The 18,941-nt window shown below is 32.7% G+C and overlaps 1 protein-coding gene across 16 annotated transcripts in view; it reads left to right on the top strand.

Annotated features, from left to right (window-relative positions):
- Positions 1-650: 650 nt before the first annotated feature.
- Positions 651-18,941, top strand: part of BAZ2B (bromodomain adjacent to zinc finger domain 2B) — a 177,669-nt gene continuing 159,378 nt past the window's right edge. For 10 of the 16 annotated variants that reach the window (XM_079131735.1, XM_079131732.1, XM_079131740.1 and 7 more), the window contains exons 1-2: positions 652-699; positions 6,173-6,319. In XM_079131735.1, the coding sequence (XP_078987861.1) occupies positions 687-699; positions 6,173-6,319 (160 nt within the window). In that variant the 5' untranslated portion in view covers positions 652-686. Of the gene's footprint in view, positions 700-6,172; positions 6,320-18,941 lie in introns of all 16 variants that reach the window. The other 6 variants (XM_079131733.1, XM_079131731.1, XM_079131739.1 and 3 more) reach the window with 3 other exon arrangements.

Below are 18,941 nucleotides of genomic sequence, written 5' to 3'. Positions count from 1 at the left end.
CTTCCTAATTATTGCATTTCTCTCTCTCTCTCTCTCTCTCTCTCTCTCTCTGTGTGTGTGTGTGTGTGTGTATGTGTGTATTGAATTATTGCATTTCAATATATATAAATATATTCTCTCTCTGCATATATATAGTAAGGTTTCACTGAATCTGTTTCTGTTTAAATTTCCACAGACAAATTTTGATGTTGTTAGCTGGTAAACTCATTCTTTTAAAAAAATACTCTTCTAAGAGAAATATCTATGCCTGTTCTTTTTCTTTTTGTTTTAATTTTGTTTTTTTAAGAGTCAGGGTTTCACTGTGTGCCCATGCTGGACTCCTGGGCTCAAGTCATTCCTCCTACATAGCTGACACCACAGTTGCATACTAGCACGCCTAGCTTTCTTTTTTTCTTTCTTTCTTTTTTTTTTAACTGTTCACACCTAGCTTTCTAAGTCTATTTTAAGAGTAATTTCTGAATCTTTAATCTGTTTTATAGGTTGTATTTTTTTCTCCAGGGTAGGGATCAAACCCAAGGTCTTGCACATACTAGGCAAGTGCTCTACTACTGAGCTACACCCCAGACCTCTTTAGCTTATAGTTTCATTACTGAATTATTTGTGCATCTGAAATACAGGGAGTAATCATGTTTATACATTTCTTAGCCAACAGGTCCTACCTTCCCTGTTTGCACCTGTTCAGGTTTATGCCTGCCAGCTGCGAGTATTCATAAACTATGATTCCAAAAAAGGAATATTTGATAATATATGAAAATAATATTATCATTAACAACTGATCATTGAATTTTTTATAGTACATAAAGTCTTCATGCAAGGAAGAGGCTTTTTGTACTCTTCATTTTCACAAATTCTGATTTTTGTCTGTCTTAGGATTGTTACAGATAATATCGTTTTAGTAAATTACACCAAATTCATGTCACCCAGTTTGAGCATTATGATGTGTATTAATTGCATACCATGCAGTATTCATTATAAACAATTTGAACAAAATACAAAGTATTACACTTTTAGTGGTATTCTGACAAAGAATGTACTGAATATGATTTTATCATTTATTGATTTTGGGTAATCAAAATCAGGTCAAATCAAATTATTAATAGCTATATACAATTAAAACTTAAAAGAAAATTTTGGTAATTGAGTATAACTTTTGATTCTTTAGATGGGTCTTTCTTATTCTTAACACTACTAACATTTTGGGCTTGATAATTTCTGTGTTGAGGGTGGGCTGTCTGGTGCATTGTAGGGTATTTAGCAATATCTCTAGCCTCTACCTACTCAATGCAATTAGCAACGTTTTCCAAATGTTCATTAGTAGGGGAGGAATGGTGTTAAAGTTCACTCCTGTTTTAGAATCACTGCTTTAAATCATGGAAAAGATCTACAGTGAATCAAATTAGTTTCTATCCCTTCATCTTCTGCACATTTTTCTCCCATTGTTCACAGCAAATTTATTTCACATGGCAAAGTTGTGTGTTAATTTTCAGTTGTAGTAATCTTTACCCTTACTGATTAACTTTCTCTCTCTCTCTGATTAACTTTCTTCTTTCTTTCCTTTCTTCTTTCTTTCGTTCTTTCTTTTTTCTTTCTTTCCTTGTTTCTATTTTTTAAGAGATGGAATTTCAGTCTGCCCTTGAACACCTACTTCAGCTTCCCAAGTAGTTGGAACTACAGACACACACCACTTGTACCCAGCTTAACTGGTTAACTTTCAATAAAAAATTCCAAAATTATACATTAGAAACTATAATCTCATGAATAGCCTTAAATTAAAAGATGTGCCTATATATCTTTTATATGCTTCTCTAGGGAGAGTATGTTGTGGATGGGAAAATCATATTGTTATATTCAGTTCTTTTTGCTCTTTTGATTTCTAGGCCGATTTTTGATCACATAGAACCAATTGGTTGGTGATGTTTAAATATCAAGAAAAGGGATAATCTTAACACATGGGGTCAGAGTGAGAGTACAGGTATCAAATCCGGATGCTCTGACCCTAATAGAAATGTCAAAGTAGTTGGTTCTACTGAATGCCTGAATGGTTTTTATTTTAATAAGTGTATGTTTCTTAAATTATCTGAATAAATTAAATTTTTACTGATTCTTATTATGTTTTAATAATGAATAACTCATGACAGCAGGCTAATTATTTTGTCAACTTAAAATTAATTTATTAATTTTTCATTTATACTTGTAGTACAACTTATTTGGAAAGTTTTAAGATACCTTAACATTGGTACCTATACAATTATGAGGTATTCATTTTACATTCTTTTTTTCAGTATATATATGTTTAGTTGTTGATGAACCTTTATTTTTTTCATTTATTTATATGCGGTGCTGAGAATCAAACCCCGTGCCTCGAACATCGTAGGCAAGCACTCTACCACTAAGCCACACCTCCAGCCCCTCATTTAAAATTCTTAATACAGAATTATCTGGCAAAAGGTATACATAACATATAAATAGTTATTACTGTTAAATATTTACATTAGCATTAATTTAAAAATACCTTAAGTTTTCTGTTACTGCTTCTGTACTCATTGGTAATTATATAGGCAGATGTTTACTCATTAAAAACAATCACTAACAACTATTAAATGCTAGATTCTAAGCACTTTGGCTGCATTATTTTACTTAATCCTCCCAAATATGTCTTCGTATTACTGATGAAGAAATTGAAAATTCAAAGAAATAATATCATTAATAAACTCATGACATGGTTTTTGCACCCCCAAAAAACTATTATCAAATATCTCACCAAAACAAGATAATCTGTTTTTGTTCCTTCAAGATTTAAGTTTATACTCTTTAACCCCAATGCATTTGTAATTTTTGAGTGCTTATTATATGGCAAGTTTTGTGGGTTTCATTATTGTTTTGTTTTTACTCTTTACTTTGAAATAATTTTAGAATTAAAACAGTAACAAAAAAATAGAGTTTACATATATTTTCCCTAATGTCACTAATGTATATGGCCATTAGACAATTATCCAAATTATAGACATCAAGAAATTAATATTGACCCAGTACTATTAACTAACTGTAAACCTTAAATGAATTTCACCTATTTATGCCTTAATGTTCTTTTTCTGTTGTAAGTCAAATGTAGGTTCCTAACATCAATTTGATTCTGTCTTCTCAGTCTTCAACCTGTGGCTGTTCCTCAGTCTCCTTTTCCTTCATGACACTGCTAATGAATACTACTCATTTATTTTGTTTGCGGTCTTTCAATTTTTTACCTGATGTTTTCTTAGGGTTCTACTGAAGTTATACATTATTGAGAAGTATACTACAAAGATGATGTGCTCTTCTTGGGGCATCAGAAAATATGTGATATTGATAATAGTGATGTAGTTTATACATTGTGAAGTTACTCTTTACCCCTTTTTGTTTGATAAATGTTTTGGAAGAGAAATGTTAATATTATTTAAATATCCTATTCCCCTCAAATTTTCCCTTACTGCTTTTACCTTCCCTTGTTGCAAGTTACTTTAGCTCTTGTTCTTTGACTGTAGTAAGCCAATGATTATTTTATGGATTATTCATACATAAGCATTGCCTTAACTTTCAAGTAGAGATTATCTTTCAGAGCTATACTTATACTTTAGCAGCAACAATAGTAAATAAAATCTGGAAGCAATATTTAACTTAAAAAGAAAATTTGAAAAGCTAATCCTTGAATTCAAGCATAAGACAATTTTTATTCTAGAATAGCAAAAGCTACAGTGGATTTGTTAATGTCTATAATATGAAAAGTAAGAATTTGTATAAGATGAACATAGACTAGTTGAGCTAATTTTGGTTTACTAGAACTAAAAAATACGTATTAAAATATGCAAAGAAAAAAAAGTATGACCATTATAAGAGAGTGGTACTTTACACATATGAAGAATAATTAGCTACCTAAGAGATCATATTAGCTAAATATATATATTTCTAGAATCAAAATAGTTGTGTGTGAATATTGAATATAATTGAACTGCTGAGGAAAATGGCTGCATAGGCATATGTTTTTAAAGGATTAAGTCTCTTCTCACTTCAGTGAACAAAAAGAACCAATAGTAGAAGATAAAATGGCACCTTTACCGAAACTAAAAAAGGCCCTCAACCATGTGCAATTAGCTACAGTTCTACTCTTCCTAATTATCAGGCTAAGTTTTATTTCCTATGTAAACAATGTTATATTAATCAACTTTGTATATATTGCTTTACCTACTGGTTCTTTATTTCTACAGACTAGATTCTCCACAGCAGAATTACAAAATTCATAATACTGTGTATTATGTAGACAGATCTATATAACATTAATAAATATTATAGATAACTTTTCAAGAAAAGTAATCCCCAAAGATGTGTGTGTCTGTGAGTGTGTCTCTCTGTGTGTATTTTACCGCTTATTTTGCCTTCTCAATATTCCTTACTTTAGTCCTTGTAGTATTTTGTTTTCTGTTATTATAATAAAATGCTAGATGTTAGATATGTTATAATTAAAAGAAGTTTATTTAGTTCATAGTTTTGGAAACTCAATGTCTAAACAGCGTGGTGTTGGTTCTGGCAAGGGCCCCCTTGTCTCCATCATATCATGACAGATAGTATCATGGTGAGAACATGTACAAAAGTGAGAGATTACATGTCAGGACAGGAACCCAGAGAGCAGGGAGGGGCCAGGCTCACTTATAACAACTGTCTCTCGAAAACTAACTAGCAGTCCCACAAGAACTACTTTAAAATAAGACAAGGTCAATGTTTAATTATTGAGTAAATCCATATAACATGTAGATCATTTTTCCTATATCCTGGTTTTTTTTTTTTTTTTTTTTTTTTTTTTTTTTAATTTTTGAAACATGGCCTCCCTAAGTTGGGATCCTACTGCTTTAGCCTCCTGATTTACTGAACTGATAGGCATGCATCACTATGCCAGGCTATATTGTGGAGTTTTAATATCAACATCTACTTTTATAATAAAACCATGTAAGATTGTGTACACACTAGCTGAGCAAAGTAATAAACATGCTTAAAAGTGGTTTCTTCATTATAAATGGTTAACTAAGTCCATTTTGAAATCTCATTAAAACTTGACTCCAATAAAAACTAAAAATATATTTTCTTCTTCTTCTTTTTTCTTTCTTTTTCTTTTTTTTTTTTTTTTTTTAATTCTGCTGGGAGGAGTGGAGACTTATATTGGAGACTTATATTGGACTTGTATTGGAGACTACCATGCCAGGTTCTTGGACACTTAAGACCAACAAGTATATTGCTATCTAGATTTAGAAGACAAGAATGTACTCCATTTAAACATGATATTTTCTTGATTTTTTTAAGATAATACAGGAATTATATTGTAATTGAATAGATGATAAGATGCTTTAAGAATAAGAATATAACATTAACTTTCCTAAGTTTGTGGCATCACACATTTGTGTAAAATTACTACATTTAAAGCACTATTAAATTTTTGGACATAAGAAAACTCTGAAAAATCTATTATAAGATGATTTAGTGCACTAAAATTAAATTTATTTCCAGCCAGGTTTAGTGGCCTTGTTGTAGTCCCAGTTACTTGGGAAGTTGAGGTTGGAGGATCACTTGAGCCCACAAGTCAGAGACTAGCTGGAGTGAGAACCTGTGACACATAGACACACACAAGAAAAACAATTTAAACTTCTTTTATTAATTGGCATTTACCAATTTAGTGTAGTTTAGTTTTCTATCACTAAAACAGATTATCTGAGATTGGACGATTTATAAAGAAAAGAGATTTATTTATCTCACAGTTCTGAAGTCAGGGAAGTTCAAAATCAGAAGGGTTGAGCTAACTATGTAGAGTTGCTTCCCTTTATACCTCTCCAAAGAAATAGTCCATTCCCAAGGAATTAACAACTCACTCACTTCTTCCCAGTCCCACAAGAAAAGGCATCAATTCCTCTTAAGAACATAATCACCTCTTGCAGACCCAACTTTCCAACACTCCCACACTGTGAAATTTAGCCTCAACATGAGCATTTTTAAGACATTGAAGTATTTTTTTCATATTTTATGTAGAATATATATTTATAAATTTATGGTTTAAAAAGCAAAAGGGTTTAAATAGGCTTCATTCTTTTGAATAATTTTGAGAATTATCTGAGAATTATAATACTGAGAATCAGTATTTTTCCCCCTCTCATAGATATGGATTCTGGAGAACGATTGCCATCTTCAACAGCTTCCTCTACTACACCAACTTCATCTCCTACACCTTCTGTGGCTTCAGCAGTTTCAAAAGGCGGCCTTTCCACTGGAGCTGCTTCACTAAGCTCTACAATCAACCCATGTGGTAAATACCCTTTATTAACTCAATTTTGAATGCCATCATTTTGATGATTTGCATTCATCATATTTGAGATCTAAATAAAATGTTCTCATGACTTCCATTGACATGTTGAATAATGGCTTGGTTAAACATCCAGTCTTTCTGCTTTTTCTGGATTTTTCACTGGAATATCCCTGGTTATTCCATGCTTTTCCTGCTCACTAGAAAGTCTCTTTGAGGGTTTAATCTTAATATTGTAACTCATTTTACCATTTAAATTAAGGAATTAGTAAGTATAAAGTCTTTTTAAAATAATAGACCAATGAGGGAGTGAAGAAATACAAAGTGATAAGATTTGGTACCAGTGCTATGGATTCTTTGCCCTAAACTTGTTGCTAGTATTTGAAATCATGTTCACATACTCCAGCTACCCCAGCTCATAGATGTGTACTACACTAAGGCAGATTATTTACTTAATGGGAAATTAAATTAAAACAAACTTTTAAATTAAAACATGAACAAACAGCAACAACAAAACCCTAATGATTAACTCATTCATTCATTAGTAGGAAGCATTTTAACCTTACATTTTTTTATCTTATAGATTATTTCATGATTATAAACAGTTAAACTAACATCTTAATTTTTTCAAAATAAAATTTGTGATTTTATATAAGTGAAATGCAAAAACAATGGAATATTTGCTTACAAAATATCCTAACAAATTATCAACTCTATTTTTTCAGTTTCAGTAAATGAGTATAAGCTCACTTTTGGGGGGAGGATGTTACTGCAAATGTAGTCTTGAGAATAGCAATTAAAGAGTGATAAAGGCCTGCATCCTTGGCGTATTCAGCAATAACATGCAGAGATTCTAAGGGCCCTGGAAATTTGCCTCTTACAAAACACTTTTAGTTTTATTACAGTAACTTGGATTTTAAAAAATACTTAACACTGCAGTAAAGATCAGTTAAAGGCTAGGTAGGCATGGTGGTGCATGCCTGTAATCCCAGTAATTTAGGAGGCTGAGTCTGGAGGATTGCATGTTTGAGGCCAGCCTTAGCAACTCAGTGAGTCCCTAAGCAACTCAGTGAGTTGCTATCTCAGAATAAAAATTTGAAAGGGCTGAAGATGTAGCTCAGTGGTAAAGCACCCTGGGTTTAATCCCCAGTATCAAAAAAATAAAATAAAATAAAGACTATCTGCACATATGGGTTTTATTGGTCTTATTAGAAGAGTAATATTTCTTTTCCATTAGGAATACACACGCACTCACACGCACATATTTTTAATAAATTGCCTACTCTTAAAAATGAATTGGGGACAACTTTTACTATGCGTATAGCACAATCAACAAAAAATAGTTAACTAAAATGTCAAAAGATAGACACTAAGAAATAAAGAAGATGTCAGCTGTAGAAAACCACAGATATTGAACAAAAAACTTAACTAGTTATCAGCTAAGCTTAAAAAGAAAATACCTTACCCTAGTGCTATTTAAGTATATTAGTTTCTCAGTAAAAACACTGTTTTCTGGTCCTTAGTGACATGCAAAATTTGCCACTGGAACCTTTGTTTAAGAACTCAAATGATGCACATTATGCCACGTTCTAGATTCACAGATATTCAGATACTTTTCCACATATTGTTTCTGGGCGAAAGCTGAGAATGAAATATAAGCATAATTTCATAGATAAACTTTGCATAGTGAATTTGTTTGAGATTTGTGATTATTCAACTTAATACAAAGATAGAATTTTGAGAAATTTAAATAATAGTCAAGCTATGCCGTAGACCAGTGCTTTTCAATCCATCTTTGAAGGTAGATCTCTTCAAACAAAAGCTTATGTAAATATAAAATATATAAAACTGATAAACTATTTAAAACCACTCTAGTTAAAGCTGGAATAGGTCTGTTTTTCTTTTAAAAATTAAAGGGAGTGCTTTACTGAAGAATCTTAATTGTAGGCCTCTACAAACATGTGCCAAATCATGCTATATCAAGGAAATGACAAGTTGATCAGTAAGGCCTCAATTTCGGCTATGTGTTAGTTATGACAGTGATTAACAATGGGTAAGAAAGCATGGCAGGGAAACACACCAACCCCACAGGTAAGCAGTCCTGAAGTGGGAGATGTCATCACAGTTCTAGGCTCCTTCTAATTATATATTTGGTCTTCTAAAGTATGAGACTTTTATGCTTACATATGTATCTCAGAGCTGCAAGAGGGCTGATCCATCAGGAAGCAAGTGGGTATGGGATGGGCAAAAGTTGCATGCCAACTGACTTTGTCTCCTTTTAAGTTTTCCCAGAAGCCCCACCTAGAGATTTCTACTTACATCCCTTTCATCAGAACTGTGTGAGTGATAATGTCAGCTTCGAGGAAGGACAGGAAGAATAGGTTTTAGCTGAGCATATTTTCATCCTGAATAAAACAGGTGTGTTAAGGAAAAAGGAAAGAGTAGATTGGTAATATGTGCCACTAAGGGCTAATTATGCCGGAGGACAGGAAGGCAGTTAAGTCTATGAGTAGGCCAAGATCAGATCATTTAGAATTTATGTGGCATGCTTAGGAATTGATGCAGAATAATGCAGTGATTAAAAGCAAAGACTTGGCTCTCTAAAGTCCCTGAAATTGAATCTTGGCTTGTTCACTTAAAAACTATGTGAATTTGGGTAAATTACCCTTTTCTGAGATTCATAATATAGGTACAACACCACCTACTTTACAACATAATGAAATTAAATGAGATAAGTTCTGAGGTGTAGTAGGTGCTTGGTAAATTGTAACCATTATTTTTACATGTTTTATTCAAAAGGAATGGATTTATATGGTCACACTGCTTTGAAAATAATAGCTCTGAAGAATGTGGAGTATCAGTTTGCAATGGGGATAGAACCAAAGGCAAAGACAACCTTATATTTAAACTTAAAATATAAGTATTTAAATATAAATATACTTATATCTAAAATATATATTTATTTAGGTGACAAATGAGGAGGGCCCAAATTAAAGAGTACTGGAAACGAAATAAGATGCAAGGTTCCAAAGATATTTTTAGGGTGTAGATTCTTATGGGATATGGAGACTGAATTTGGGCCAGGGGATGTTTAGAGAGAGAGAAGCCCTGACATTACTTGGGTATCTCACTGAAGAATGTAATGAGAAATGTGGAAGAGAAATACATGAAAGGGTAAAAGAGTAAGTTATCCTTTTGTGTGTAACATGTATGTGGAATATATTTTTCATATGTCCATGTTGATGGATGTTTTATAGTGTTTTCATTTTTTGCCCATTTTAAAATTGCTGTTCTGATGTCATTTTACATGGATACTGATGCACATAAGCATATATTTATGAAGATGTCTATAGCTTTGCCATTCATACCAGTTTATTTTTCTGCCAGTTGTGTGTTAGAATTTCAGATGCTGAGCTGGGGATGTGGCTCAGTGCTCAAGTGCCCCTGAGTTCAATCCCTGACACTTGGCATTGTCACTTTGGTTTTTTGGTCAATATGAATTTGAAGTAATATTTCATTGTTATTTTTGGCTTTTTATAATTTTTTTGGCACTTTGGTTTTTTTTTTTTTTAATGCCTTTTAGAGCGTTAGTGGGTATTTCTAATGTTTTATACACCTTTTCCTTAAAGATTTGCAAATTCTTCCAGGTGTGGAAGTGAATATAATCCCAGCTACTTGGGAGGCTGAGGCCAAAGAATCACAAGTTTGAGGCCAGCCTGGGCAACTTAGTGAGGTACTATCTCAGAATAAAAAAATAAAAAGGGTTGGGCATACAGCTCAGTGGAGAGTCCCTGGGTTCAATCTCTAGTACCTTAAAAACAAAAAGAGAAAGAAAGAAAATTTGTGAGGTTTTTCTGATTCTTTCTTCACTTATATGTATAGGAGATATCTTTTCCCAGTCTGTGTGTGTGTGTGTGTGTGTCTGTGTTTGTGTTTGTGTTTGAGGGATACTAGGGCTCAAACCCAGAGGCACTTCACCCTGAGCTACATTCCCATTCCTTTTTTGAGACAGTCTCACTAAATTGTTTAGGGTCGGGGCTGGGGAGATAGCTCAGTCGGTAGAGTGCTTGCCTTGCAAGCATGAGGCCCTGGGTTCGAGCCCCAGCACCGCCAAAAAAAAAAAAAAAAAAAAAAAAAAAAAGAATTTAAGCTTCAGTAAATCAATCATTAACACTAAATGTAAAAGAACTAAATTGTTTAGGGTCTCCCTAAGTTGCTTAAGTTCTTGCTAAATTGCTAAGGCTGACCTTGGTTGTGATCTTCCTGCCTCAGCCTGAAAAAATAAAAACTATTTCATTAGTCCATCTAATAACTCATGTATTCTTAGTGCATATTTATACTATTCTGTGTTAGAATATAAATTAAATCAAATATAATGAAACCTTAAAACGAAATGACTCTTAATTCTCACAGATAATAACAAATATCTATTACTGTCTTTTTAAAGATTATAAAGGGATTTTTAAGGACTTCATTTCTTCTATATAGTATCATTAATTCTGCTTTATCTACTATATCATGTCCATCTGTCTATAAGTGTTCTTTAATGTCATCCATCCTAAAAAGACTACATATCCCAAATCCTTCTTTTACTACAAATATTCTTCTGGCTATTGCTTTGTTTTCTGCTAAAATTTCACAGTTCAACTTTCCAGAAGAGAGTGGTACATAGGCTTTCTCCTTTTCCTTGTCTTTTGTTCATATCTCAATTTATACCATGGGCACTTTCCTATCCTCATCTTCCTGAGTGACTTAGCAGAAATGGACACAGTGGACTACTCCTTAAAAATCTTTCATTTTAGCTTCCATGTTACTAATCTTGATTTTTCTGTTATTTCTCGAGCTTCTACTTTTTACTGTTTGTTTTCTTGTTGCTTTTGTTTTTGTTGTTGTTGTTGTTGTTTTGTTTTGTTTTGGTTTTTTGCTGTTTGGCTTTTAAAGTTCATTTTGGTTTGATTCAGTTTTTTTGCAGATTCCTTTACTCATTATTTTTCTCTTTTTCAGGTCTTGGTTCTGAGGTCTTTTATTTCTTGTGTCTTGGTTTAAATTTAATACCTATGTGAGGACTCTACCCAAACTTTCTCTCTGAGGTCCTAAATGTTTATTCACTTTTGACATAGATATTCCATAGACCTCTCAAACTTAACAAATTTAACATCTAAAGCCAAGCTTTGGTTTCCTCCAAAACCCTTTAGCTTAAATTCTTCCTCATTTAGCTACTACCTACCTAGCTTTAGCCATAAAAGTAATGATCTCTAGATATCTTTCTCTTTACTCTCAACGTCCAAATCCTATTGATTCTCCTTTCAGAATAAAACTTGATTGTGTACACTTCTTTCCTTTGCTACTACCACTGCCCTAGTCTACATTAAAATCTCTCACTGCATCATCATGGAACTTTCCTAACCCATCTCTCTACTTTCATACTTGCTCAGGTTTAATCCATTTCTCTCAAAACAGAGTGAAGCCAATTATGTAACCCTCCCTGTTCACTTTGTGTTTTTTTTTTTAATCTAAGTGTAATTTATTTATAATAAAACTCAATGTTTTAAGAATTTGCTACAGTGTTTCTATTCATAAGTGATGAGTCCTCTGAAAAAGAAATTAGGAAACTTACTACATTCACAATAGCCTCAAAAAAAAAATAAAATACTTGGGAATCAATCTAACCAAACAGGTGAAAGATCTCTACAATAAAAACTATAGAACACTAAAGAAAAAAATTAAAGAAAACCTTAGAAGATGAAAAGATTTCCCATTTTCTTGGATAGGCAAAATTAATATTATCAAAATATCCATACTTCCAAAGGTGTTATACAGATTTAACACAATTCTAATTAAAATCCCAATGACATTTTTCATAGAATTAGAGAAAGCAATCATGAAATTCATCTGGAAGAACAAAAGACCCAGAAAAGCCAAAGCAATCCTGGGCAAGAAGAGTGATATAGGAAGTATCACAATACCAGATCTTAAACTCTACTGTTAGAGCAGTAGTAACAAAAATGGCATATGGTATTGGCACCAAAATAGACTGGCAGACCAATGGTACAGAGTAGAAGACAGAGATGAACACACCTAAATACAATCATATAGACAAAAGTGCCAAAAATATACAATGGAGAAAAGATAGCCTCTTTAACAAATGGTGCTGGCAAAACTGGAAATCCATATGCAGTAAAATGAAATTAAACCCCTATCTCTCACCCTGTATAAAAACTCAACTTGAAATGAATCAAGGATTTAGGAATTAGACCTGAGACCCTTCACCAAATAGAATAAAAAGTAGGCCCAAATCTTCATCATGTTGGTTTTGGACCAGACTTCCTTAACAAGACTCTCAGAGTGTAAGAAATAAAAGCAAGAATCAATAGATGGGATGGATTCAAACTAAAAAACTTTTTCTCAGCAAAGGAAACAGTCAATAATGTGAAAAGATAGCCTACAGAGTGGGAGAAAATCTTAACCACACACTCTTCAGACAGAGCACTAATCTTCAAAATTTATGAAGAACTTAAAAACCTTTATACCCAAAATACAAAGAACCCCATCAATAAATGGGTTAAGTAACTGGGCAGACACTTCACAGAAGAAGATGTACAGGTAATCAACAAATATATGAAAAAATGTTAATTATCTCTAGTAATTAGAGAAATGCAAATTAAAACCATCCTAAGTTTCATCTAACTCTAATTAGAATGACTATTATCAAGAACACAAGCAATAATAAGTGTTGGCGTGGATGTGTGGGAAAAGGAGTTGCAAATTGGTGCAATCATTCTAGAAAGCAGTATGGCGATTCCTCAGAAAACTAGGAATGGACCCACCATTTGACCCAGTTATCCTACTCCTCGATTTATACCCAAAGGATTTAAAATCAGCATATTACAGTAAAGTAGCCACATCAATATTCATAGCTGCTCAATTCACAGTAGCTAGATTGTGGACCCAACCTAGATGCCCTTCAATGGATGAATGGATAAAGAAACTGTGGTATATATATGCACAATGGAAAATTACTCAGCCATAAAGAAGAATAAAATTATGGCATTTGCTGGTAAATGGATGCAGTTGGAGAATATCATGCTAAGTGAAATAAGCCAAGCCCAAAAAACCAAAGGCCAAATGTTTTCTCTGATAAGTGGATAATGATATATAACAACAGGAGGTGGTGGCAGGGAGTGCAAGAGAAGAATGGAGGAACTTTGGATTGTGTAGAGGGAAATGGGACGCAAAGGGTAGGGGAAGTAATCATACATGTATGATTACACGAATGGTGTGAATCTACATTGTGTACAACCATAGAAATGAAAAGTTTTACTCCATTTGTGTACAACGAATCAAAATGCAGTCTGTAAAAATAAAAATTTAAAAAGGGGGAAAAAGAATTTATTACTCATATAACCTCCAGGTTTTGGTACATTTTCAGCACTCCAAAAAGTTGCCTCATGTCTTTTTGGTATTAGAGTCCTCCTTCTATCCCATCTTGGCAGTCACTGATCTGCTTTCTATCACTATTGTTTGGTCTTTTCTGGAATTTTATGTAAATGCAATGATATAGTCTGTATTCTTTCAGGCTTCTTCATAAATCTTTTGAAACTGGCTTGTGTCACTGTATCAGTAGCTCACTCCTTTGTTTTCTTGTTATTAATTAGTATTCCTTTATTTTAAAATTTTTTATTTGTTCTTTTCAGTTATACATGACTGTGGAATCTCTTTTGATATATTTAGACCAACATGGAATATAACTTAGTAATATTTCATGGTATGACTGTTTCACAATTGGTTTATTAATTTACCTATTGATAACCATTGCATTATTTCAGTTTGAGACAATTGTGAATATTCAAGTTACAAGCCCCTATGTTTTCAGTTCTCTTAGGTAAATTCCTAGGCGTGGGATTGTGAGATATCATGGTATGTGTACATTTAGTTTGGTAAGAATTGACAGATGTTTTTCTAAAGTGGTTGTGATAAATTTCCCTCCAGCAATGTATGGGAGTTCTAGTTACTCCATATTATTGCTAACTCTTGGTATTGTCATTAAGTTTTTTTTTTTTAATCTATTCTAGTGAGTATAGAGTCTTATAGTTTGAATTTCTCCAAAGATGGATGAACAGATTTTCATGTGCTTACTTGCCTGACATTGCTAGTCAAATACACCTAGTCAAATATTTTGCCCAGTTTTTTTTAATTGAGTTGTCTTTCTTTCCAATCTTTGTACTTGTTATTTTTTTCTTTGCTTCAGTGAAATTGCTCTTTTTGGTAAAATGTTAAGCAAAAGTGATAACAGATCTGGTCCTAGGGGAAAATGGTTTATTCTTTGACCAGTAAATATGATGAATATTTCTTATAGATGTCTTTTATAGGATATAGAAAGTTTTCTTCTATTCCTGCTTTGTTAAGAGGTGTTTTAATTTTGCATGTTTTTTAAATTGATATTGAATTTTGTCACATGCTTTATCTGCATCTATTGAGATGATGATATGAATATAATCTTTCATTTTTACTTGCTTGTATGGTGAATTACATTGACCAATGTATTTTAGAGTAAGCCAGTTGGCATTTCGGGAATTAGTCCACTTGGTCATGATGCAGTAGCCTTTTACAGTAGTGTTGGATTTAGCCAGGTTCCATGGCATATGCCTGTAAACCCGGCAACTCAGGAAGCTGAAGCAGGAGAATCATAAATTCAAGACCAGCCTCAGCAATTTAGCAAGATCCTGTCTCAAAATAAAAAATAAAAAGATGTGGGGATATAGCTCAGTGATAAAGTGCCCCTGGTCTCAATCCCCAGCACCACATCACATATGTGTTTGTATATATATGTATGTGTATATATATATGTATTTATATGTATATATTTGTATGTATATGTATGTGTATATATGTATATATATCAAGATATATACATGCATACGCACATAAATTATATGCATACATTTAGATTTAGATTTGCTAAAATTTTATTGAAGACATTTTTACACAGGTTCATCAGTGTTATTCATTTCCTTGTCCTGTCATTTATTTGTTGGAAATGAGTTTGCAAGATTTCAGCTTCTGTTATTTTTTTTGAAGAATATAGAATTTGTATTACTTCTTCCTTAAAATGTTCTACATAATTCAGTAGTGAAGTTCATCTGAGCCTGAAGAGTTTTTTTTGCTTGTTTACATTGTTGGTTTTGTAAGATATTAAACCATGTATTCACCTTTTAAAATAAATATATACCGGCCTGGGATTATGGCTCAGTGGTAGATCATTTACCTAGCATATATATGCAAGGTGCTGGGTTTAATTTAGATTCAATTTATATATATTTTATAAACACACATACACATCACATTATATATACACACATATATATGTTAATATATAAACATAAACATAACCATTGTTCAGGTTCTCTTTTTCTTTGAGTGAGATTTGGTCGGTATATTTCAAGGAATTTGTCCATTTTATGTAAGTCATTGAATTTATGAGCCCAAAGTGGTTCCAAGTATTACTTTATCTTTTAATGTCTCTATTACTCATAGTTATGTTTCTTCTTTCACTGTTGATATTCATAATTTTTGTTTTTTCTTTTTTTTCCAAGTGACTAGATGTTTATCAAGTTATTGATCCTTTCAAAGAATCAACTGTCAGTTTTATTGAGTTTTCTCAATTTTCTGTTTTCTTTTCCACTGGTTTCTGCTCTTTATCTTTTATTATTTCTTTCTATTTTTCTGTGGTTTGATTTCATGGTCATCTTTTGTAGGTTTTAAGAAGGAAATTTAGATCATTTATTTGGAACATTTGTCTTTTTCTTATGTATGCTTTTAATGCTATTAATTTCCCTTTTAAGTACAGCTATAGCTATAATCCATAGACTTTTATGTTTTCTTTTTCTTATTATATGTTATATAAAATATTTATATATAAATAAAATTTATTACAAATTTATACATAATAAATATATAAATACATATAAATATATATTAACATTTAATATAAAACTATATATAATATATTATATATATTGTATAAAATATTTTATATTTTTCTCTGTTAATTCTTGTTTGATGGGTTGTTTGGAAATCAACAATTTAACATTTAGGTTTTTTTAGAAATTGATACCCATTTAATTTTATAGTGGTCAGAAAATGTCTGTTATATTTCATTGTCTTTCCCTTTGGACCTCTGGCCTGTGAAAATTCTTGGTCAACAAATTATTTAGTTAGAAATGGGTCTCCTCTCTGTGGTTCTTTGCTTCTAAGATTATTCTCTTAACTTTCAAGCTGCTCTGCTAGCTTTGAGCTCTTTTTTGTGACACATCAGGTTTTCTTCTGGCTAAGCTATTTGTGGTAAGGTAATGCACTTAATCAGTCCCAATAGATCTTTTGCATGTAACTCTGCCCTTCAAGATTTCTCTTAAAGACTGAGGTATAGCTTAGTTGGTAGAGTGCTTGCCTCACAAGCACAAGGCCCCGGGTTCAATCCCCAGTACCGTTAATATTTCTCTCAAGTATATTTCTTTATGTTCTCCATCAGCTATTTTATAGTACCTCTGGTGTCCTTCCCTAGTCAAGCACAGTGTACTTGCAGCTAGGCATTTGGATGGTTTAAATTTTTATTTTGGTTTTTATGTTTTCTGTGGTTCCCTCAGTGCCAGAATTTCCCCCCTTTAAATTTCCATATGTTTACTTAGCCTTGAATTCTGGTCTCTTGTGCCTTTAGTTAATAAACCTGCTTTTTATATTTCTTCCACTTTTTTCAGTTACAGCTGTGAGGTTCAGGCAGTATTATTGGACTACAAAACCACAGTCACATTTCTTATGCCTTCTAAGTTAATGTTTTTCCAGATTAAACTCTCCTCTGTTTTTTTTTTTTTTCTTTTGAATGCTTTCCATTATCTTTAGTTTTTTTTTTTTTTTCTTTTTTTCTTTTTGCAACACAGTTTTCATAATTATCATCTGTTTAGGATTCTTATGAATGCTTCATTACTCTACCAGACGTTGTCTCCTCAAAAGTAAATTACTTTATTTTTTCAAAAACATTTTACCTGACTCCAGAGGTAGCATGTGACCTAGTCTAGCCACTCTAAACATCATATTTTCTAGACAGGAGTGATTTGTTAAGACAAGGGCACATGATCAGGTCTGGCTACTCAAAGCAAAAGAGACCACATTGTAGGATTTTTGTTGACTTTAGTATGCCCTTTTTGCCATTCCACAAACTTTTGAGGAAGGATACATCTGAGGGAGTACAATCAAGAGAGGAGAGACAAATTGGCTCTTGGTAAACTTTCAATACAGCTCCTCCATTTAATGTGAGCCTTTCCCAAAAGCTTTTGAGTTATGTGAATCATTAAACTAACCTTTTCACTCACCGTATTGAATATTTTGTATATTTCAACCTGTTTAATAAATGAGGTTGCACACTGTTCTTCATCTAAACTTGCCTACTTCTTCAGATTTATGTGGTGTCATTCTTATTCTAGTCTATTATCTTTTAGCCTCTCTGGCCTATCACTTCTTCTGATACAAAATTTTCTTCTCAAGATCTCAAATTTGCTCTTCCTTTGTCTGAAAAATCTTCTTTAAACTGATGCTTTCTCATGCTTTGTCTTAGATTAAATGTCCTGAGATCATGTGGTAGTTAATTTTACTTGTCCTCTTGACCTGGGACACAGGATACCCCAATTAAACATTATTTCTGGATATGTCTATAAGGGTATTCCCGGGTGAGATTAGCATTTGAATCTGTGAATGCTAATCACAGATTAAGTAGAACAAATTGTCCTACCAGAATGGGAGGGCATCATTCAGATCCTTGAGGACTTGCATAGAACAAAAAATAGAGGAAGAGGGAGAGAATTTGTTTCCTCTGCCTGACCACTTGATCTGAGAAACACATCTTATCTCATAACCGAGACTTATACCATCAACTATGAACTTCTTAGAATCGTGCCAACCAGCTTTCCTGGGTCATCCTCCCCAATCTCATGTGCCAATTCCTTATAATAAATCAATGAATCCTATTGGTTCTGTTTCTGTGAAGAATCTTGACTCATATGGACTTTAATTAGAAATGACTCCACTGATCATTGTGTCTAGGTAATTGCTCCACTATTACCTATCCCAGTACCTATTAATTTCCTCCATAGCACTCTTCTTAGGTGTGTAATTATATATTTAGTATTGTTTTATTTGTCCTTTCTTTTATGTTTAAAGGGCAGGAACCATAACTGTTTTCTTCTACCAATATATATCTGGTCAGTTCCTGGCATAGAATACATAAGAGAAGAGATGAATTTGTAGGACTAACACTTGAAAATTGGATAATAAATTAACTTTGATTAATAAGTTTTCTGACTCTTTCTGCCAACCATAATGGTGTGCTTGAATGTCCTGGACGATGCAGCAACACTGCCAAAGGAGAGACAAACACCAAATTTTTTTAAGCATTCTTCAGAGTCATCATTCAGTCTCTGATGATAAAGCATGGTTACATTGGCAAATTGGAATTATCAATGATCATAGAGCTGAGAAGCTTGTGAGAACAATCTCCTTCAGATTTATGTGGTATTGTTCTTATTCTGTCATAGATAGGTTAAACAAGTATAGAACAATCAGTCCCAGCTTTGAT

Source organism: Sciurus vulgaris (assembly GCF_902686455.1).
Source record: "Sciurus vulgaris genome assembly, chromosome: 3".
Lineage (NCBI taxonomy): Eukaryota > Metazoa > Chordata > Mammalia > Rodentia > Sciuridae > Sciurus > Sciurus vulgaris.
Note: the sequence above shows the minus strand (reverse complement) of the source record. Positions and strands in the feature narration are given on the sequence as shown.